General features: G+C 40.6%; 1 protein-coding gene across 2 annotated transcripts in view; it reads right to left on the bottom strand.

The window, feature by feature from the left end:
- CLINT1 (clathrin interactor 1) overlaps positions 1–24790 on the bottom strand; it is a 54542-nt gene extending 29752 nt beyond the window's left edge. Inside the window, exon 1 of one of the 2 annotated variants that reach the window (XM_087753694.1) lies at positions 24563–24790. In XM_087753694.1, the coding sequence (XP_087609820.1) occupies positions 24563–24603 (41 nt within the window). In that variant the 5' untranslated portion in view covers positions 24604–24790. Of the gene's footprint in view, positions 1–18734; positions 18867–24562 lie in introns of those variants that run through there. The other variant, XM_087753695.1, reaches the window with a different exon arrangement.
- Between the last annotated feature and the right edge of the window lie 23 nt (positions 24791–24813).

Genomic DNA, 24813 nt, shown 5'->3' with positions numbered 1-24813 from the left:
TATACATTTGAGGTAAAAATCATGTTTAGATGGTGTTAGGCAGAGCAAGCAGACAAGCAAGAGGGTACAAGAAGTTCTCTACCTACCCATACAAAGCTAAGGGGATCAGAGAAGCTACCAAGGTCCAGCTAAAAAGTTTACCAAGTATCTGCCACTTCAACCTTCACAGTTGCAACAGTCTAAAAAGCTCTTTAGCTTTCAGGCATAAGAGGATAAAAATCGTACAGGTCTGAGATCGTCCTCTGAGCGCTGTTCTTTGAAACATGGAAATGATAGATAGCTTGTGGATGGCCTGCTTGAAAATAAAGCCTTACAGACTGAAGGAAGCCTTCACAGGATGGCACACCTGAAGGCATGCTCTGCGAGGGGTCCCGTCCTCCCCTCCGTATCAGTGGATGCTGAACGTATCCCACAACGCGGACATCAATACACACAAACACTAGTGAGCAACAAATACATCTGCACAAAACTTCTATTTGTGTTTGATTTCAACATGCTCCACTACAAGGCTCTGACAGATGCATTTTGGCTACTCTGCTCTGGCTTCTGATCTTACATAGTAATACACGAATCAAGCTACTAATGCTCAGAAGGACAATGTTAGCGAGGATGAGGTGCACTCTGCTCTCACTAACGCATCAGCACTTCTTCAGTGTTTTTTCCATAAAATAGCCACAAAATAAATACTGAAAAAGAAAGCTTTCCTCTTCCAGACTAAGAAAAAATTTAAAAAAAAAAAATCACTTTTAAGCCAGGAAAGTAAAATCATTGTATTTCCACCCAACATCCTATTAAAAAATTAAATAATCACAACATCATAAATTGAAATGTTTGTTTCAGAGTGAAGATTTTTCATTTTTCAGGACCACAAGGTGTTCCCCACCGATTCATAGGCTGTAACTGAAGTCAGCTCAATTATCCGTTAGGAGATTATCATCACTTATAAAATATTACAGAACTTTAACTATACTGCTTATAGTAATAGCTTCCAATTGGTAACATCACAACCAGTTTTGTTGCGCCTGAACTAATTATCCTACATCAATCACTGCTGGTTCCACACTGAAAAAAACTAAACCCAACCCTAAATCTCTCTGTATTGTATCCCTTGAACCAGAACACTTTGGAAACATGGATGCAGAAACAAGAGGCTCTGAACGTAGTCCGCAACAGAAATGGAAGGAGTCTATCTTCTCAGCTAATCTCTACTCTAAAATTAAGCACCAAACTCTAAGGTTAACCCTCAAATAACATTTCATAACAATGATTTACATATACTACCAGCAAACCTGCTAAAGAAAAAGGTGCAACACTTTGTTCACTTGAATCAACACTTTGGTTCGAACCTTGGATGCAGCATATAGCGCTAGTAATAGCAAACAGTTCAACGCCCACGGTCTTCCCAAAAGAACGCCACGCAGTTAGATATTTCTACGTCGTGCTCCTCAGCATCTCTTGTAACTTCCAGACTTTTTCCACCGTCAATGGTGCTCTGTGCCCTCATCACCCTGACAAGACATTCAAGCGCATGAAACCACAACTCACAGGGAGCTACAGTTCACTGCTAGATTTTGGGAGCAATGTGCTTTTGAAGGAAGTAGTCCTAAGATAAGTGTTCATCAGGAAAGGAGTAGAGAGCTGTATCTCACAAAGTTTCAGATCTGCAAATGACATGTAAACTTAGCATTTTGTACTAATGCTCAAATAGCAGCAGAGTCTTAAACATGCAGAAACCTTTAAATAGCATGTGCATGGGAAACCTGCAATAGAGAAAACAAGTGGCATGAGAAAAGAAGGCATTCACCCATTACAGGTAATGAAAGACTAATAAATATCTATCCATCCATCCATCCAGAATGGAACTTACTTTAAAACATATTAAGGAATCAGAAAGCCTAACAGATCTTAGTCAATGTTTCTGCACAAACTTAAAAGCCTTGAATACGCCCTGGGGCAAGAGTCAGACCACTGCATTAAAAGCACCATTAGGATTAGAGCTGCTATTGATGTGGGTGGTGTCACTGAGGACACAAGTACAATTCTGGACATTAGATCCACAAAAGATTTGTGAAATGCCACATCTAATCTTGTGAAAACTAAACCAAACAGAAGTCACAGAGAAGGTACATTACAACAGTTTCTTTATAGCGATGATAAAGGTATTGGATCGGACAGGGTAAGCCTAATTAGAAACACTTCGCAAACCTCTGGGAAGCTGCCCACTGTGCTGAGGGACTGAGCAGCAGGAACAAGAAACCTGGTTACACAGTTAATTTTTTTTTTCAATGTATATTTCAAACCAATTACAATATCATGTATACATGGGACTCCTATGTGCATAATATTATGCCTTTAACTATTACTCCAAGGACATCGCTGGATTATGCACCTTCTGTTTTCCTTTTTTTAATTTTACAACTGGGAACACTAAAATACTAAAAGCTGAGATGAGAAACTTTCTACATTTTACCACCATTAACAGTTTCCAATGAGAGACCATTCTGCAAATATCTATTTAAAGACTAAGTGCAGAAGAAAAAAAAAATTCAAGCGTTACACACATGTATGTCTATCATACATCTAGTTTGAACATTAATGCTATTCAAACAGCAACACTAAAGAATTTCTACTTTTTAAAGAAAAAAATTAGTCTCTTAGAGGGGGAGGGATCTGGATGAACAGAGGACAAGAGAAGCTCTGTTACTGTACAGCACTATGTGGTGTGCTACCAGAGTCTTGAAAGAAACAAAAATTTTAACCTGTTGTTATTTAAGGTGCCAAAACAGACACAACATAATTTCATCTTTTAAATAATTATGTGTTTAGCATTACCCTTTCAACAGGCAGTCTCATACACTAGTACTTCAATCTCGTTCTTTCTGTAATTTTGTTAGCAGCTTCTTTATTTTCAGAAAGTCTTCTCCATGTTTCCTATGACTTTCACAGCGAATAAAAGCAAAGCAAACTTTAAATTTGGTCCACGACAGAACAGATGTTACTGACACAGATTAAAATCTCATCGCCTCGCTGGTGACATAGCAAAGGAGATCTTTACAGTAACAGTCTCTAAAGTCCACATGGACAAAACCCAGTAAGAACACACTCGCACAGCTCTCTGCTGTGCTGCTTGGATTTAAAAATGAATAGATTGCATTGCCCAACCAGAAAGGACCATAAATGGTATCTGAAAAATAAATAGTTAAGAAACCATTAAATTACAGCATAAGGAAAGTTTGCTTTAACTCTAACTGAATAAGGAAAAACATACCCAGCTGGTTCATTTATTCATCTTGCATATCTCCATCTAAACATCGCTACGGTTTTTATGGAAAGACACACGGATAAGGACAGGAGTGCTTTCTCATACGGATGGATTGTTACCAGCATGGTGGTAGCTTCAACGTAAACCTCTGAACAAAGGCAGCAGTAACTTACATCTGGAGGCTGAGCTAATGCTCTGCTCCTATAGCTGAAGTGCTGGCTTTGTCTTCCAGCAGCTTAATTCCTCCTAACAGTTGGGGTGCCTGCTCCCTTTCAGCTGAGAAGCTAGCAGTCTGCCACAACAAGACAGGGACCCACTAGCTATTGTTCATCTGATCCATGGTGCGTGTTTTAGGAATACTATCCAAACACAACAGCAGTGATTTATTTTCAAATTTCCCAGAAAACAGTACAGGACTTGACAACTTAATGCAAAAAAAAAAAAAAATGTATAATGTAGCTTTGCTTTTAGATGTTCGAGACTGCATCCATATTTGCTTTTTTAAAAAAGAATGAACAAATGCACTATAAAATGGTATAAGCAAAGTGAACATTCAACATCTGGAGAAGAGATAAGGCAGACCCCAGTAACATTTTCACAATACAGTTACCCAGAAGACCCCCACCCACAGATACGCATGCATTTAAGATGAAGCCTTTGGAGCAGAGGGAACCCGCCACCTTATCCCCACCATTCATCTTTGATGAGCCACACATCTAAACTATTTTTAGTATCTAGATTAAAAGGTTCCTGTAAAGCAGGAGTGGAAATAGATGGAAAGCTTTCTGAGAATGCTAAAAAGTTATTTTAATATGAAATGATCCATTTTTAAACTGTGTGCAGAAGTTAGTTTCAACTACTGAGAGTACACAGCAAATAAAAGAGCTATGCAACTCGTCCGAGTACAGGATACGTCTCCCCCACTCCCAGGTGTGGGAATCTTGGCATCTATTAAATTGTTAATTAGTTTCCAGAAACATTTTTTCCCATTAAAAAAATCATTTAATACTTATCCATCTGGGCATGAAACACTTTCAACAGAGCATTTGAATTGGTGAGCTAAAAAAGAAACGATCCCGATCCACACAGCACCACCTCCCAAAGCACTTGGGGCCAGCACACCGTGCAAGAAGCACCTCGCGAAAAGGAACATCGTGTATTAACTCCACTTATTTCTGTTAGCATCGCCTCCTTCAAGCTCTGAGGGATTAAAGCTGATCACTGGTCCAAAGTTGGGTTTCAAGAAACTGAAAGGACTTAAGACAAAGTCAAACTGAAGGATGCATTTCAGCACCAGATTTCACTGCCCCGTGACAGTCTGTCACTCCCTTAGAAAGCTCAACGTGCAGACTGGTTCACAGGCAGAGGACAGAAAGATAAGACACCATTTATCCACCTGTTGTCCCAGACAATATAATGGACATTGAGGAATTTATGTACCTAATGTTACTAACAGTTATTCAGAGATAAATATATTAATCGCCTTCAAACTAAAGATGGTGCTACTCTTCCCCTCAGTGAGCTCATATATTCAATCTCAGCCAGCATCTTTCTCCTTGCTTGGTGAAGACAAACTAACTAAAAAACATGTAACAAACTTAATGCATTTTCATTTTGCTCCTGTCAGTAATGTCACTTTTGTTATAAAACACGCCGCTTAGATTTAGAGCCTTACAGATGAAACATATGGATACCAAATATGAAGCCAGCAGTCCACATTCAACGAAGAAACAGATGGGTACCCATCTGCCAAAATGCCTGGTGAAATACCTCAGGTTACACAGAGGTAACAGCGCAACATTAGCTGACACTTGACCGTTTGAAGTTACTTATTTTTAAGTCACTCCTCAGAAGCATTACAAATATGACCCCAGTCAATTTAGTACATGAATACCAGGTATTATTACCGACCCACTATGCACGTTGCAATTATGCTCTTTCTGACCAACGCTACCATTTCATTACGGTACAGTAGGATCTGAAATACATTTTCAGCTTTTCAAGTTAACAGTTTCATAATTTATGTGGCAGATGTGCAAGGCAGACTGCACAGAAAGAGATAAGCCAAGAAAAACATCCTGATGGTCACAAATTAATTACGACTTGTGGGAGGAAGGAACTATAAAGCTATTTCCTCTGCCTTACAACTTCTAATCACAAAAGACTACCAAATAAACAAGATAACGCCAAAATCCACCACGCACACTTTCAAAAAGAAGAGTGACTTCAAGAATTAAATTGAAGCCTGTTAGAGAACTCAGAAGATCTCTCACTCATAGAAACCACCACTGCACACCGCTGAACTCTTCCCTTTCAAAGTTTCCCCCCCTCTCAAAAGTTACCCAATTGCAGCTTGCTGTATTCTTAATGTTTTTGTAATTGCTATGCTACAGCTGAAGTGGTTTTTACAGATGTTGGGAACATGAGGCGACTCATTACATGGTAGTTTTAAAGCATATTTGTACAAGGAACAAACGCTTCCCCCCCAAGTTGATTTAAGATTGATTACATCTCTCCTACTGCAGATTCCCTGCAGTATGTAAGTGTTAATACTTTCATATTCTTATATAAAACCATCCCTTGTGGTTTACACCAACAGATACACGGCTGCTTTAAATATCTTAATTGTGAACAATTGTAGAGCAGCAATATGTGGTGGTAAATAACTTCTCAAACTCACTGAGGATTTGCCATGTTAATACTATTGATTGTGGCTTTGTACCACCTTTCTAGAAAGTATTTCTTCCTCTAAAGCCCAGGCCCATTTCTTTATTTGCCCATTCTTTATGGGATGTTTTGGTTCCAAACATCCAGCCTAACGTTCTTCAGTTAGAATCCTCTAATCTTCAATGATTAGACTATCTTCACTTCAAATACACATTTCCACAGTTCCATTTTTAAAGGCTTAGTAAGTGTTGTCATTTTGCTTATTATACTTCATTCAAAAAACCTTCTTTAAAAGGTGACTTACCAAAATAAATGTTATACTCCAGGCAAGTAGAATGAATCAAAATGCTTCCTTTTAACTTACATTGTAAGAACACCACAATAGTATTACCATTGCTTTTCAGTATTAGTTTTTAGGTCACATTTTTTAGTTCAAATTTTAGCTGAAATTAGAGTTATTACACCTAAACCATTCTTGTGACAAATCCGATTAATCTTAAGCATGAAAACCGATTTTACAAACAAGTGGAAAAAAGCTGCCTTTCAGGCAACATGTGGCACTTTGGTGGGCTAGTTACACACTAGCAGAGCAGCTCTGGTTTTGATTCAGACAGAAAGGCGATGCTGTTACTGCCCTTTGCAAGTTTGCAGTCTCCTTGCACTCATGTGAGCAGACATCTGGCTTATCAGATTGAAGGCACTGCTTCGTAGCTCCTACTCCCGTGCATTTAGTTGCTTTCAAAGCTCAACACACCATGTTTAAACAATAGCAGCCATACAGTCAAAAAAGCAGTGGAATTGCAAAACTTGGATAACCTTTTGTAACTGCAGAACTAAAGAGATTTCCATATGTATGCTGTAATCACATGACTAGAGTTATTTTTGCTCAGTCCTCGGACTTGCTTTGCTACTCTGCTCCTTACACCTCGGATGTTTTCCTTCTGTAACAAAAAAGCTGCAACAATTTCAAAAATATTTTTGAGAGTGAACTACATGTCTTTACAGAATTCATTCAGGTTGCACTTCCTCCTTCAAGACTCAGCAAGAGCCTCTACGTATTTTCCGTCAAGGGCTGCATCTTTAATTTTTCCATATTTGTGATCCAGTCAGGTAATATGACTTATTCGGAAAATGAATGTTTAAACAAGTAGGACAAAGAGCAAGAGATCTAATTAAGAACACACTTTCTGTAGAGTGCTTTTGATATGAACAAAATACCAGCACAAAAAAGTCAATCCCCATAAACACTGCTAGACAATTATAACACAAAACTAAAATTTAAATACATTATTTTGGGAGAGAGAGACTGAAACACTCTGTACCATAGCTCACACCCTCCAATCAACTGCATTTCTCTGTACTTTGTTGCATTCATATAACTTCAAGAGTAACTTTCCCTGAAAACAAAAAGCTCGTTTCAGGTGTTCATGATGTGTTGCATAAACCGCCTTCTGAATAAGGGATCTGGTGCTACTTACTTCTTTGTATGCACAGGGTATTAAGATAGCGTATTCAAGGCCACAGCTCACGTATTTTAAGTGTGTACAGAAACCTTCAACAGGCAGAGACTCACAAGTACTCCCAGTCAGCTTTCAGGATGGGGACATAATACTTCAATGTTGCGAAAGAAGTAATTACAAGAAGAATGAGGTCTTACCCTTCTTTCAAAACAAGAAATAAAAGGGATAAAAGTTTTCAGAGGACAAGCAAGTTGTAGTTACACTCAACATGAGGCAACAGTAAGCTCTGAAGCTGTGTAACTTCAACCCACCTGTGTACCTCAGATTTCCTATTTTTTGACCATAAAAAAAAAATGTTGAGAATGACCTTGGATGGAGGAGGAAGATGGGGGTGGGGTGGGGTGGAGGGTAGGACACCAAAAAAACAACCTCACAGTAAAAAGAATACTCTGTCAGTAGCTATGGCGCTCCAAACCCTCCAGAAAGTTGCATAATGACCTCTTGTCCAGGATTCGGCTGGGACAGAGTTAATTTTCTTCCTAGTAGCTGGTATAGTGCTGTGTTTTGGATTTAGTATGAGAATAATGTTGAAAATACACAGATGTTTCAGTTGTTGCTAAGTCGTGCTTACACCAGTCAAGGGCTTTTTCAGCTTCCCATGCTCTGCCCGGTGCACAGGGAGCTGGGAGGGGGCACAGCCAGGACAGCTGACCCAGACTGGCCCAAGGGCTATTCCATACCGTATGGCATCATGCCCAGTATATAAACTGGGAGGAGTTGGCCACGGGATAGTGATCGCTGCTCTGGGACGGGCAGGGCGTCACCTGGCAGGTGGCGAGTGGTTGCATCACTTGTTTTTCCTGGGTTTTGTTCCTCTCTCTCTCGTGCGCGTTGTTTTCCTTCTCATTACAATTTATTATTATTATATTTCAATTATTAAACTGTCTCAACCCATGAGTTTTCTTACTTTTGCCCTTCTGATTCTCCCCCCCATCCCACCGGGGGGGCAAGGGAGTGACGAGCTTGTGTGGCTGTGTGGTGCTTGGCTGCCAGCCGACTGGGGCTAAACCACCACACCTCTCTACCTAAGACAACGTGTCTCCTACTCCCAGAACAAACCTCAAGTTTCCAGAGTGTCAGAAGAGCTGTGCCGTTAGTGCTTCAACACGATCCTCAAAAGATGCCACTCCTTTGATGAGCCCGCCCCACCTCTAAAGCTTCTGCAATTCTGCTCTCTCGCTATTCACGTGAAATGTGTTCACCAGAAAACTTCGTACTAGGGCTTTCTGACAGCATGAAGAGCATGTAACAGTTTTAAGTTCACAGTAATGCAACAACTGATCAAGGAAACCTCCTGATGCTATATATGCTTGAAGTATATTAGCTGAATAGTTACAGGTAAGAGATTTTACTCTGAAAAGCAGGGACACTGCCCGGTAGTTACTACACCTATGAATGGTGCAGATCTATTCAGTGTTACTAATCACACTGAATTCTAAATAATCCAAACCTTCCTTACGCAAAGAACGGTTTCAAATATTTGTCAACTGACAGAGTATTTGGTGTGGACAGAAGAATGCACATGCAATAATATGGAGTTTAATATTGCCAAAAACCACCCTCCCCCCAACATTAATGGACCAGATTTAATGATCCTTGTAGTTTCACCTAGCCCTTCATCGCAAGCCGAGTACCATTAGAACATGGCTCTAATTCCAAATTTATTACAAATTAAGCATTACTCTAAACACATGCTAGCTCTTCCACCAGGGAGGGCTGATTGAAGTTTAAACAATGCAGGCACTGAAGCTTTTAAGACACAAACTGATCATTCCCTGCTACTATATAATCACTGTGGCACTGTGACATCCCATGCACCCCTGTACTTTGCAATATCAGTCACCTTCTGCAGTCCTTTTGAGAGGAATAAACCTGAGTACAAGAACTCCTCTAAGCCAACAGTAAGCACCTGGTAGAAGCTCTTTGACCAGATCCACAGGCGAGGTACTGGTGAGGTTACCAGATCTGTCTGCCCTTGTTCCCTCCAGCCTGTCCGAGGGCTCTAATTCCTGCCAGCTCCTCTCCCTGCCCCTTCAGGCTCAAGGCACCCAGAGTCAGACAACAGCATCCCAACTGCACGTGTCAAGCACCCAACTTTTACAACACAAGCTGCACTCTCTCCGTAACACCCAGACCAGCTCTGAAGGGCTTGCTGCTTCCTTCTACCTTCAACTACAGAGCTATGACTCTGTACAGCTTCATCTTTCAGCTGTGACGTAGCAAAGTATTAACACCACATTACCTAAGAAAGCCCAAGACGTGTACCTCATCAACAACAGAATCTAGAAGTATGGTCCAAGTAGCAGGTGAAGCAACTAAACAAGAAAACCTTCAACTACTGTTTTAATCCAGCCTTGTGTCCTGGAAAATGTCTTAAGGCTGAGGCAGAAGCTGCACTGCGCTTCTCAGAGCAGGAGAAAGGAAGAGGAAGCAACAGTTTATGCAAAGTTAGCAAATTGCAGGCTCATAACCAGTTGTTTTCCTTCATTTGTTCAAGTGTCTTTCAGTGGAATGGCTACGCAGGAGGCACTCAGTAGGAGAGACGCACACTTGAGACCACTATCTTCATCTTTGTTTTTCTGAACTGCATTATCATTTACTGCTCTTATTTCTAAACACACTGGAATTAATTCTATAGTTGCTGTTGTTTGCAAAAACCCTACCACCTCAACATCAGATTTCAGGCCTTTTATTTCCTGAAAATAAGTAAAATAAAATCAGAAAATGAATACTGATATCACTACAGAGAAGCTGATCAGCTTCTCCTCACCTGCTAACAAGTAAGAACAAGAAATTCAACATCTTATAAATTAAAGTGCAATTAAGACTCCGCAGTCTCCCACTGAGTACTTTGTACTTCTTTAACATAAGCAGGGCTGTGCAAGGGGAAACCTTCTCAAAATTGATTCCTTACAGTCTGCTTCCTTACTCTTTGAAGCTGAAAGCAAGAACTATTCCACTATCCTATGCAGTGCTACAATACCTGCTACACTCAATAGCTCTAACGTGCCCGCAGCGTTTCCTTTCATATCCAATACTGAAATCAAATCCAGAAAAGACCATTACATCTGTCAGACAATTTAAGGAAAAGGCTGTCTTTAAGTAAGACTACATGGAGTATGTCTGGATGCAAGAACCTTCTTTCTTGACTCCACTATACACAGCCATAAGAGGAACACAATCAAGGCCCTTTAAACTTAGGTTTCAGTGTCTCCAAGAGCATCTCCCTTCTCCTAGGAAGGAAGCTATTAAAAAATTAAGCCTTTCCCTGCACCTCACCTTGCTAAGAAGTAAGAACAAGAAATTCAACATCTTATAAATTGCAATTAAGGCTGTGCAGTCTCCCAGTACTCTCTTCGTACTTCTTTAGCATAAGCAGGGCTGTGCAAGGGGAAACCTGTTCAGTATCCATCTCTGACTGTGTGAAAAGATGCCTATTATATCATATAAAAAAAAGTAAAGGCAAGTATGCAGTGATAATTCTGCAAAATAAGATGTGAGCATCCAACAGTTTAGGGTTAGAGGCAAAGAATTCAGGCGGATTTCCTGCTACGCCTTCACCTTTTGCCAGCGCTGCTTCAGCATCCAGTGGCCCTAAAGGTGCTCTCTGACTTCTTGCTTCCAATTTGTTTTCAACTAGGTTGTGTGCCTTTCACAAGTTGTTCTTCAAACGTGCTCTTGTCTGTCTGTTTTTACATGAGAATGGCCAGCAACTCTAAACTTTGCATTTTCTCCAAATGGACATTTCAGCTTTCTGAAACACATTTTTGCTTTGAATTATTGGCTTAACCCTCCTCTTCACCAATGTTTCTTTTTCATCACTGTCTTTGAGAAGTGATAACAGTTTCATTATGTGCCACCAATATAGCATTTTCATTATCTCCACATCACCTGCAAGGATTCCATTCGTGCCCTTGAAAGCTATTTTATTTTTTAAAACATCCTGGTTTTTATGTAAGCAACCTTTTTGAAAAATGCACCCATTTTTTTCTTTATGCTTCTATTGCTCACAAAGACTTTTAATCCAAGCGCTTTATGTTCACTATTACAGAATGGCTCTGAAAGTAATATCCTAAACCAGAATCAATGCGCAGCTCAGGACCAAGTCAAGGCTTCCCACTTCTGCCTTTTCCACTAGCTCTTCGGTGAACCAGTCGCGGATCATCTCAGCGTGTGTTGTTCTCGGTGCGAGATGCTGACGCAATGTCTATCTAACCCACATAGGATACATGAAGTCACCCATCGCTATCACGTTTCCTGCCCACATCGCCTCTCCGCCGTCCACGCGGGGTGGGAGGACATCAAGCAATACAGTCCTCTTCCTGTTCTCGCTCTGCCCTCGTGCCTTCGGTCCTGAATTTTCCGTTCATTGGGACTGACTGACTGACACAATTTGCTTGTTAATCTGGTCTGGAAAAGCTTTCTTCAGCATGTTGCTCATCTGTTCAGCCGTGCCTGTGTTATTTTGTGCTTGGCCTATAATGGAGTCCTGCTAACCACACTGTTTTAAAATGGGACACTGACAGAACAGATTTATCCAAAATTTTTTGGAAGAAAAATATTCCAGGTTCCACCTTATTCTTCAGTCTTCTAAAAATCGGTCTGAAGCGGAGACAGATATGCTTTGTAACCGATGTACATCTCGTACATTAGACCTATAAGAACTATTTTCCCTTCACCACCTGGAGGCCTTCCTCCCATTAAATTAGTTGGCATCTCCCGATCAAAATAATTTATTACAATCATAATAAAGTTATGCTGACAACCAGTTCTGACAATCGGATGTTTCCCCACTATTTCTTCTATAACATCTTATTACATGGGATAGGTACACCATATATAATGAAAAGCACATCAAAATAGTTCAGCTGATACAAGAATTACAGATGAGGCTCAGGGCACATGAAACAATAATGAAATACTACACAAGTGCTGCACAATGCACTTTGTGTCACTCATGGTACTTCCACTGGCAGAAAGAGCAAAGTTTTTTCACCCCAAAACCGCGTGTTAGGAAATACAAGGGCTGTTGTACCTTCTCAGTACACTTTCACTTGATGTATTCTGGCTGATCTTTATTTTAGTATTCTGTAAAGAGCTCTTACAGTTGCAGAGAGCTGAGTCAGAACCAGGGAACGGCGGAGGCTGGGAGGCAGCTCTTGTGATGCCCTAGCCCACCCACCCGGCTCCAGCAGGCTCGGCAGGAGCAGGTTGCCCAGGTCCATGTCCAGACAGGTTCTGAAGATCACCAAGGACGGAGCCCCCACAGCGCTTCTGGGCAACCTGCTCTGGTGTTTGACCACCCTCACGGCAAAAAAGTGTTTTCTTCTGTCCAGATGCAATTTGATGTGTTTTAATTTGTGCCCAGTGCCTCTTGCCCTGTCAAGTTTTATTACTATTTACTGTATCTTCTAGAACTATTACTGGGATATGATGCTTTAGTCTTGTTTGCCATAAACAAGTCTTTGATTTCAGGCGATTATTTAGAAAGACAAAACTGAAGTTTCTCACTAAACTATGTCAGAATAATTACCACAAGGAAAAGGAAAAATGTGCATAAGGAAAGCAAACATCACTGTTCCAAGAACACATTGGGAAAAAATACTTGCACAGAATTTAAATCAATTCAAATGCAGTTCCCAGGAATGGCACAATTACTTAATTTTCAGCTTCTTATACTGCAGCCAGTAAATTAACCAAAAAAATTGTTTAAAAAAAAAATCTAATCTTTTCCTACTTCGGACTGTTCATCCTTTAATAACCCTGAATTACTATGTTTCTATCCTGCTACAAGTGTATCTAAGAATAAAAAGCAGTCACCATAATCCTAAATAGACTAAATTAGCTTAATACCTATTTTCTTTTGTCATTCAATTTTCTATGAAGGTAGGTCACAACCTAGAAATCCTTCTACTGCCGTATTAAGCAGTTGGACAAAGTAACTTTGGCCAATAGCTAAAGGCAGAGTGTCCTTCTACAGCTATTCACAGCAGAGTATCCAAAAATGGGCACAAGCAGTAAGAACACACCATTCAGAATAAGTATTAGGATATCAGTGTTATGATATTAACATTCATTATTTCATTAAGATTTTCAGATTGGTATCTCACATTAAATAAAAAGGGTAGCTTGGCAAACTAAAAACCCACAAGTTCACAAACACGCATTTTTACTCGAAGCAAGCGTTCTTTTGCGGAACGAGTCTGGCAAATTACATACAAATTAACTTTCAAAATGCCAAGCCATGTTTATTTGTGGAGGATAATGATGTTTCCTCTCCTTTCATAGGTATCATTTGTTAAACCGGTTCCTGCAGGAGATCAAGTATCTCTTATGTCCTAAAAAGGTAACAAGAGCTGTTTCATTTGCCTCGGAGCCCCAGTTTCTAGTTCCTGTCCACATACAGATGATAATTTCAAGTTACACCGTGTATTTACAACAAAGCAATTTCACTATGGTTCAATACAGGAACTATTTATTTATTTACTCACTCATGGTAAGATTACTGGATTTTTATGATATGTCTGCAGCTACAGAAGAAAGTCACAGTTACCTTATCATTAACAAAAACCTGACACTGGCAGTTAAAAGGCTAAGAGACTCCAATTTCCAATTAGACGTCTGTTAGCACTAAGTTTTCAAGCTGTCTCAAGAAACGAAATCAACTGTTTGGTAGCAAGGAGAGATAAACCACTGTAATAGAAGTTGACTCATTTAGACAATAAACACCTTTGAACAGAGGGTTGTTTTTTTTTACTCCCACCTCCCTTTGTATGATCATATGGAAGAATGGTTAAAATAATTAAATAATCATCAAATCAAGAAATAATTAAAAGTGACAGCAATCATTAAAGTATCAGCTCTATTCGCAGATATAAGTTACCAGGAGGGTAATTTATTTTTCAGAAGATGCATCCACGCACTGCAACTCCAATAAAATTACCTAAGCTTATCAAAAGCCTTTTTCTTCTCTTTATATTCAAAACAGACTTAGAGAAACCTTCAACTGAGAAGTCTCATAGAACACAAACCACACACCTCCCAAGAATCACATAGGGACGTTAACTAAATATAAAGTCACGTCTTGAGAGGGAACACTGAACAGTCTGTAATGTACATTAGGATGCTTCCAAACAGCTTGACAGGATGGGGAGAGCAACCAACAAGAAAAACATTTAGTGTTATGACTCAGAATGGAGTGAACAAAAAAACCCATACTCCCTGACTCCCAACAGGCCTCATTATTATTACAACAGGTTAAAAAAACCACAGGTCAGTCTCATTAAACAAGTTGAATATACACTAATATTTCTCACTGTATCCCAAATGAACCAGTAAATATCTATTAAGCATGCAGTTAATATTTAAATGGTTAGGATAGGACACACGATTTGGATGAGGGGAGGGAAGAATACAACAGCTTTGAGGTAGTTTCTTTAAAACACCCAAATACACACTAACAATGCTGATTTTGTCACATTAGTTTCTTTTTTAGTGGCAAACCAAACACATCCAAAAAGATTTAATCTATTTAAAATAACAGTCTACAGAGAATACCACTCTCACCGCTCTATAATAACTGAAATATATACCACCAGTATTTTTAATATAATTATCTTCACTTTTAAATTGAATTGAAAGTGTCTCTCATATGAAGATCTCTTGGATCCCGAGATCACTTCCAGCCTGAATCATTTAAAGCAGCACCGTACGAGAGACACATCTATTCCAATCTATATCCTTTCTCCCAAATTTGGACCTGAAAGTGGAACCAGAAATATTAATGCATATCCCCCAGCACAACAGGGATACAAACGTAGAAAGGTTAGCTCAGGAGCTTGAAGTAGCGATATACAAAATAGAAGAGCGACCTTAAGAAATTTAAACTTAGGACTTAAATTTGTGAGCTTTTAGAGCAGTTTTGCAGCTAACAAACCACTAACAGTGCAGTTTCAAATAATAAAGTTAGGCAAAAATGTATCATCGTCGAAAAAGGGTCCCAGCCATCTTCCTGTCCTTTCACCTATCAACACAAGTGCTTGTGGTGCCATAAGCAGCTGCTTATGCAGCACGCTGCCAAACCAGTTATGAACCCTCAAAGCTTGGGGTTTTTGGGTTTTTTAGCTATATCAGCAAGATAGCACAAGCAAATACTGAACTACACAGCAGCAGCATAAGGAAGGCAAAGGCAGCAAACGGTCAGGTGCAAAAGTGAGACATTCTCTTTTAGTGGAAGAATAATTTTAGAGCTCCGCAACCTGTTTGTGAAACCACATGCGAAGGGTGTACTTCAAGCACTAAACCCGTACCTTGCCCTCCTTTGCCCCCAGCCACTTATTCTTCCCCACATACCATTCCTTTCTTTATGGTAGTACAAATATTTGTGTGACCATGGAGTTAACTATACCAGGGAACTGATCCAGTGGAGAATTACATTGGCAAAAACAACTGGTTAGTCTGAGAGAGAGATTCTCTCATCAAGCAGAAAGTATGCTAGTGCCAGCAAAAAGGAGAAAGAAGTCTGCAGTCTGTAGCAGACGGAAGGCTGTGAAACCTCTTTTACCATCAGCCTACGCTTACGCTGACTGTGAAACTACAACCCAAGATTTCATGGCTTAGGTTATGTTTTCATATGAGACCAAGGCAACTACAAGGGGAGACTCAGCCATGTGTTCCCGTGTCCTCTGCTTACGCTAGCTTTAACTGTCTCTCTCCTCTCCCCTTCCCTCCCGTCCCCTCTCAACACTGCGTCCTCAGAGGTGCGACACAAACGCTTGTGCAGTTGTATGGCAAACGAGTCTAAGGAACTAACCTAACTTAAAACGAAATAACCTACAAAGTCCTTTTGGGAGAGAGACAAAGGAAGAGAGAAAGCTTCCCGTTGGATCTGTTCCTCTATCCAGTTCACTGCACCGCAACCCAAACCACCATACTTACACAGCACACAACACGGGAATAAATAAGTAATGAATACTTTTTCTAACGCTGTTATTGAAAAAAATACTCAGAGAACCATAGCCTACACAGCTTTCTGTAAAGATGTGAACTACTTGTAACAATTTCACATGACCTTAACAGACACTTGTACCTCAAAAAATAAAGTGCACCCCAGTTAGAATCAGATCTTATTTTTCAGAGAGGCAGACGAGTGGGACTCTTTTGTCATGAGGGAGTTACGCTCTCCTACACAAGTGCTCTTTCTAAAGAGACTACCAAACATCCTTAAAAAAAAGTGTTAGCTATACTACAGCTGTTTATTCCAAATGGAACAGGTAAATAAAGCTCATGCTCCAAAGTGAAAGATGAGAGCAGCTGTCAATCCTTATCTATAACTGGGCCCTTATTTGTCCCATGCCAGTAAGATCCAGCACACTGTAAGGAGCTGGAAAAAGACCAATCGCAAAACTGAATACTTTATTCATTTGGTACATTTGCGACTAATTTAGTTTTTTGTTTTCTTGCCCTGTGTTACTTTTGCCTTATGAATAAAAAAAAATTTGAGATAAGCATTTAAACAGTCTGTAAAACAGTCAACTTTAAACAGGAATTTATGCTATTGTACATCTTTGGTTTAGTAATAAGCAATTAAAGGGAGTAGCTCTCCTACTTCTTCCAAAACCAAGGAGTCTCAATTTCCCCCCCCCTTCCTAAAATACTGTCTTAATATTAGTTCGGAGCACACGGGGTAGTTTGGAAGTTGAAGTTTCACATCAAGCACATGGCAAAGTATTTGAAACATACTTGAAGCAATAGGTCGTGTTCTGCATGTCAGAGATGAGTCTCCCAGCTTCAAATGGAACTTCTTGTATTATGACTCGAGGACACGCTGTATCCCAAACTTCGGAATAAACCAATGAGAGAAATTCCAAAAGCTCCAAGACAAAGCATACAACTCAAGATCAACACATTTTTGTGTTCTGAATCTACCATCCTACGAGATAATGCTTCGCTCATTCTCCAACATCTCGTCTTTCTGTTTTTACAAAAGCTTATCATTTTCACATAAATACAGAAATTCATTTAAAATTTGAAATTAATGGAGGCAGATAGGAGATACAAGATTGCATTTTAGGACCACTGCAATCTTTAGAGTTGCACCTTGAAATAGGCAAGCCTGAAGAAAGAAAGCAGTAGTGTGTTCCACATTTGCACAATACTTTGGAATTAATTATACCTTGTATATGAAATAATTACGCAAACCAGCTAATATTTTATAATACACTAGCAACACAACCAAGAGGAATTAGCACAGAACTGAGTTAAGCACCTTGATCCTTTTGACCACAGTTGCACACAGTGATGTAGGTAAGGCTCTTATCTTTGACCAGCTTCATTTACCTCCCAAGCAGAAGCCTACTCTTATTTCTGGCAAGGCGATGCAAAGCCATGTTTTAAAAATACTTCAAGGACCCACAAGCTGTCACACATACACACATCATTTAGATTCCCTGAAAATACATAAGGCCAACACATTAGCTAGCCTTATGCAGCGTAATACAAACGCTTGTTAGCTTCCATAGGGTGTAAAATGGCAACAATACATTTGAAAGAGCACTAACAAAAGCACCGCTTGAAGGTGTGTGTTGATTCAACTTGTGTGTTTGGTCACAACCACCTTTCGCTAACTTTTAATATATACTTCAGCTTGTGATATTTGCCTACTTTTCATTACTCCACTAGTTGAATAGTCAAACAGGAGAATGACATATCTATGTACGTAAGATAACAGAGCATACTACTTTCCAAGATGCTTATCGCCAAAACTAAATTACATGGCCCAAAGACTATGACCATTTCTATTCCTTATTAAAAACAGCAACTCTTTGGAAGTTTTTAAAGGAAAGAGGAAAGCACTAGGAAATAAGTGCTGTGACAAGTGCTTGGCAGACACAGCCACACACAGCTGCAGAGCCAAATGATACTTTCACACACAGTCTTCCTTTGCATTGCCAAGACTCTCACACTCTGGTAACCAGGCAGAGGACAAGTCCTTATAGGGCTGGAGATAATAATCATCACCTTGCTTGTAATAATGATACAAAATGCTGTTTTTAAAGCAGTTATCAGCAGGACATCTCTTAAGCAGCAATAGGAGGATAACTCATGCAGTGAGGGTTAACTGTCCCTTACATAAAACGATGGAAGCGTTCACTGCTCTGAAGATCTTGCTTATCCAAACCAAAATAAATCTTAAATATAAAGAAAACTAAATGATCCTGGAACAGGAGCAAGGGAGTTTACGGGAAGGTCAGATAGCAATGGACTAGTATTAGACAGTTATTTACCCTTTCACTGGACGTATCATATGATGGATCATTTACCGTAATACCCGCTATTACTAAACCAGCAAATGGCACTTCATTACAGAAGAGCTCAGTAGTCTGGGTGGACAAATCCATGAACCATACGAAAATCGCCTGTAAACAAGAACAATTACAGGCACATTAAAAAAAAAGAAAGTAGCTAGGCAAGAGGATTTAAAACCCCCAGCTGAGTATAAGCAGGATCCTGCTTATATGTTGGTCAAACGTGAGCATACTACAGGCAATAAGCAACTGAAAGTTAATGGTAAGCCATGTAATTGTAGAGTAAATTACTGGTATGCATTTACCACATTAATAAAGTATAATGCAGACATAGCATGAGCTAGCGGACAACAACACGAGACTGGAAGTCAGCAAATCCAGAGTGTTGACTGTTATCAACTCATTGTGACTTGGTTTACTTGACACAACTATCTTTTTAGTTTTCCTCATCTGTGAAGTGGGGGTAATCCAGAAACCTCTACTCCTCAGCTGAAGTACAAGGTTTAATTTACATGCCATGCTTTAGGCTACAACAGCTAGGAACTGCAATGACAATCGAAACAGTAATTCACTCCACCAATAATTTACCCTTCTCTTTACAGCTTATATAATTAGAAGTACTAAAGAAAACACGCTGTTTATTAACTAAAAGAACTTCTCCCCTACCTAACTCTACAAATAAATTCTCAAGTGTTATAAATGCTTCCAGCATTTAGCATCCGTACAAGCACTACAGTCAGTTCGAAACAAGACAATTTGCTGTCCATCTAAAAACAGCTTAAAATATTACATACTTGGGCAATTCCTCAAGCTTGCAAAACATATGAAGATAGCTCTGCAAGGCTTCAAATCCCACTCTCCAACATGAGGAGGTGCAAATACATTCCTGCTGGGTCACTAGAAAGGTGTGGTAAGAGCAGTACTAGCAAGGCAGTTAGGACTCAGCTAGGTGCACAAACAACTGAACTGGAAAGGGGATGGAAAAAACAGGAGGATGGCGGCTGTCATATTCCTAATACTGGCAAGAAATTCACAGGCTTTCTCCTCTTCTTTTTAAGGATACATTCAGGAAGCTCAAAGACTCAGTGACAACTATCTCGCCCACCTTAACTAATTCAAATGAACATCTGGATTATACCGTCCTTACTACACGCAGATCTGTCACCTTCACCAAATTTTTAATTAGACTGTTTCTCACCCTTTGATGTGTGAAAGGTGCTTAAAATGAGCTCTCTCACATTCTGGTCATGCACATAGAAGATCACAAAAGCTAAGAATGGTAATGAAATTTTCAAGAAAGTGGCTGTAAAGTCTCATCACATTGTGCCACAGGCAGCAATCTAATCTCAGTGGGTCCAAAGGTCTTCCATCCTGCTTACTGCATGTCCTGCATGTCCGTGACAGAAACTAGTTAGCAAAAATGTTAAGTTACAATGACATCTTATATTAAGAGATGAATTATTGCCATGAGGAGTCTAACTAGCCTTGCTAAATACATATGCACAAATGCTGTCTTCTGCTTTAAGCAGAAGAACCTTGTGCTAGGTTAACAACGTAGAGTAACATTTCAGGAAAATAAGAATCAGCAGATTCTGCTTCAAGAAAAGAGAATTCAACAAAACTAGAGAGAGAGATGTGATGGCCTGGCTTTTGAACTTGGCCACAAGGCCAAGCTAATACCTTCCTGCTTCTGCCAAGCTAAAAATTGTTTTAACTGGATTTCTTAATATTTCTTGTTTTCTTTCGAAAAAGCCATGGGGTTTTCTTTGTAGAACTCCCCCAGAAACTTCACAGGAAAGACAAAGCACAACATATACTTGTCCAATGAGATTAAAAAAGGAAGTTAGTTACCAAGTTGCATAATACTCTAAATTTCCATAGCCAGGACTCCAGAACTGTATGTCAGGGACTACAATACCTTTTGCCAGTTCTGTTATCACACAGTAGGGAGATACTTGGTTGGGGCCTTTGATGGTTTGATTATCAAAGTACAGACGCACCTATACCAATAAAAATATGACATTTCTCAAATAAGCTGCTTCTACACAGTACTGGCCAGCCTGCAGATCCTTCGTTTCACGCAGCTCACAAGCAGTTCAAATGCAACGCTTACCCTCAAGTTTCATCACAGCTACAGGGCTGTTTCGGAGCAGGCATGGGGCAACCTGAAGCCCCTGCTATGGGAGCCACAGAACACCTGGGACTGCTGTCACCAGGTCATCCAGAGACAAAGCTGCAAAACCCATCACGTGGCAGAGCAGCGGGATGGCCGGTGACCAGCATACTTCCCACCTGCCAAATGTTCTTAGAGTTCACACTCCCACCAGCCATCTAAAGTACGCGATGCGTGCCTCTGCACTCGGTCATGTTAAGATGTTGGTATGCAGCTCGTTAGGTCAGAAAAATTGGCCACCTCTTGCATATAATGCATAGGCTACATACTTCTACCACAGACCTTACCTAAGTCTATGACAAAACAGAATCAAGTCTACTACGTTACTTAAGGAGTGACTCGGAAATGCCACCTGACTCACTTAACTTAGCATCAGACACCACCCTGGACTTGAGTCATCAGAAACCTCTGCCATTTAAACTGAGTTTACTGTTATAGAGCAAACAAATTGAGCACAGAGGGCTGCATTTATACGGTTTACTTTCCAATTCAGTTGTGACCTACTGGGGAAAAAGAACCCATACAAGTGAACATCCAAAAAAAGTGAAAAGCTGCCTTCTGAAGTTAATTTATTCACATAATAAAATAATGTGAAATAGAATTTATTCCAGAAGAAATAAGAAAATTTAGACCTACCCCTTCTAAACTGCAAGCTAACCAGAAACTCAACAGAAACTCAACGTAATTCCACACATCTGAAGAACTCACACACATTGCAGTACCTGGGAAGAAACTGGAGGGTGAAAGAAGTTTGGCGTTTATTTAGAAACTGCAAAAACAAAGCTTAGGACAAGCAAGTTTTGCTACGCACAGGCAGGCTTTATTAGTTATTTGGTTTAAGCCCCAAACTTTTTCACAATGCCCAGTTAGAAACAAGGTATTACTGTTCAATCATAACTAATCAAGGCACTTAAATTTAAGATGGGGCAGTTACATTAGCAACTAAGAACAATGAGGTTAACAAAAAGGAGAACAAGACACAAAGTATATTGTCACATCTTAGAAGGGTCTAAATCTAACACTCTATCACAGTCTTCCTAAATTTCATATATAATAGGACCACCATTCAGTGTCAAAAATCACTGTCTTACACACAAAAGGATGCAGATCCATACTTTTGAGTTTCTAGAAAACACTACAATACAAATAATAGAGGTAATTCTAGCGTGAAGAAAACTACAAAGCAAAATCGACCTAATGAACCGGATTGCTCAAATTTCTACCACACTGAAGAAAACATAAATACCAAATACTTCAATAATACTAAATACAGAGTTGAATTTTTACTGTGTATTTTGCAGTTGTTAACTTATTTTTTGGCTCTAAAACTTTGAAGAATTTTAATAGGTTACTGTTTTTACTTAGGTTTTCTGTTGTTAAAGTACCCTGCAGACATTGAAAAAAAAATTAATAGTAGCTTAACTATGTATCATCGCTTACTGAACTTTCACACACTGAAAAATCTGAAAATTGTTTAACACAAGTCCTCCACCTTGAAATATCTCTGACCTAACCAAACTCTCAGCCACCTGAAGCCCAAATAAGGATAAAAAAACCAGATAAGCAAGTTGAAATTCTAAGATGATAAATATCAGCTGAATATAGAACCAAGATGTAGAGTTAACAACCACTACAAAACTGTCAAAGTTTGAACCAGCAAAATTTCAAGCTATTTGCGCATTTTTCAAAGTCCCCATATAATCATATTCCTCTTTTAAGGGAAGAGACTTTCTTGTTAAAGTTCAGTATGTTCCTGCCACAGCATCAGCGGTTATTTATGAGGCAGATGATATCGCTTAGCCTCTTCTGCAGAGAATTTTGTAAGTCATGGCATTAAGACAGAAGACATTATGACAAATCTGCACCACACACAATGGGACTATTGATTTTTGATGTCTCTCTTTTTTTTTTTTAAATACACAATCTGCTTTATTTGGATAACGTGATTCCCAGAAACTGAAGTTTATTCGAAAAACATTTCTGATTATTTGAAATATCTACTTCTTGCACCTGGTTTGGAAATCAAATGTCTTTTCTGAACTAAATTTTGATGTACTGCTTGGCTTAATAACTTATGAAATATCCTTAAAAGTAAACATTTTAAAAACAGTGACAATGTTACAATGCTATAGCGATCGTTAATCCTACACAAATAAAAGTACACAAGGAAAACTTAGAAAAACTTGATTTCCCTGAAAGTGTCCTCTAGGGTCCTGGAACTCGACACAGGCCTATTTGGATTGTCCTACTATATACCTCATTCATCACATTATTAAAACTACTTTAGCAAGGGCTGACTTTGCATGCAAAGAGCTATAAAAAGTAAACAAACTCCTCAGGAGAACTCTTATTCACAGTGGTTTTTAAATCTCATCTGTTTCTTGGCCTAGAAAAGTCTCAGTCTGGTATACAGCACCATAAGCAAAACACTTCATTATCATGAATAAGCTGCCATTTCTCTTCAATTTGCTCCCTTTAAGCCTATATGTAAAGCCGGCCAGTTTAAGAACTGCTTGGATAAACAAAAGTAAAAAATGTTCAAAATGGAACCTCAATTTTGAAAGACTCACCCTTTGACTTCTAAGGTTAGACACAACTATTAGTTCATTTAATCTCATTTGGTATATACTAATCTACAGACCTTCAGCCAGTTATTCCTCTAAGTAGTCCACAATTCATGGAAAAGCGCTCCAAGTTCGCCCCTAAAGATTTGTTATTTAAGGAGGCAAAACATAACCTTTGTAAAATTCTCTACCGTATCAAATTTTTCTCATGCCAAAAATAAAGGAGCGTCTGAGAAACTAACAATAACGTCACGTTCTCAAGCTGCAACACGGTGATCACGATATCCAAGACCACTGCCAAGTTTGCAGCGGGAGGAGGTTCCAGTCAAGGAAATAAACTTGCAAATATCTGAGTTATTCAAACGGTTAAGGGGTGGGATAAAACGCTTCGCTCCTCTACCATGCTCCACCCGGAAAGGCCCAGGAGTGGCGAGGCAATGGCAATGGCAGCAGGGACCTGTCCTTAGGGAGGACGAGAACACTTAGAGAGCATGCGGTGACTTTGGAAGCACTCTGAAAATTTACTGCTGTACAGGTGGTTCTTCGCTCCCCTCCTTCTTTGAGTGACTTGTCCCTTTCTGCCTAAGGGGCCTAGGGGCCATGGCAGGAGCCAGTCCAGCAGAGACAGATTTTAAGGGCTCATGGACCAAAACGGGCACACAGCCCTGGGACCCCGGCAGAGAGGGGGGTACCCAAAGAAGCAGCGCAGCTCGCCATGGGCTGGAAGGGCCCAGATGAGCCCAAGAGGGGCGGGAAAGCGGCCAGCCATTATGGAAAGGCCACGGACTACCTGGAAAGCAGCCCCTGCCCGTCGGAGGGGCCACAGCGGCGCCGGGAGGAGGGGCAGGGGGCCGCAGCGGGCAGTCACCCGGGGACCCGGGACGGAGGCGGGGAGGGGGAGCGGGAAGGGGTCAGCTGGGCGCGGAGTGGGTGTGAGGCAGCCACCTCAGCAGGGGAGGGGCAGCGGCCATGTTGTGAGGGGGGCGAGGGGAGCACGGGCCCAGCTGAGGGGCCACGACCGAGCCGCCCCCGGCCCCCCGCCCCGCCCGCCCGCGCCCCGCCGTACTCACGCCTTGTCCACCAGCTCCCGCACTTTCCACATATTGAGCATGGCGCCGACCGCCTGGAGACCTCCCCGGCCTCGCTGCCCTCCTCCTCCACCGCCGGCCCCAGGAGGCCCCGCTCGCCGCGCTCCGGGCAGCCGCCGCCGCGCCGCCGAGCCAGGCCCGCTCCGGCTCAGCCGCCGCCTCAGCCGAGCGAGGGGACGCGGCGCCGCTCCCGGAAATGGAGAGTCCTGCGGCCGCGCGGCCTGCTGGGAGAT

The sequence above is a fragment of the Nipponia nippon genome, unplaced genomic scaffold, assembly GCF_047370975.1.
Source record: "Nipponia nippon isolate SJK-2023a ecotype South Korea unplaced genomic scaffold, ASM4737097v1 scaffold_17, whole genome shotgun sequence".
NCBI lineage: Eukaryota > Metazoa > Chordata > Aves > Pelecaniformes > Threskiornithidae > Nipponia > Nipponia nippon.
Note: the sequence above shows the minus strand (reverse complement) of the source record. Positions and strands in the feature narration are given on the sequence as shown.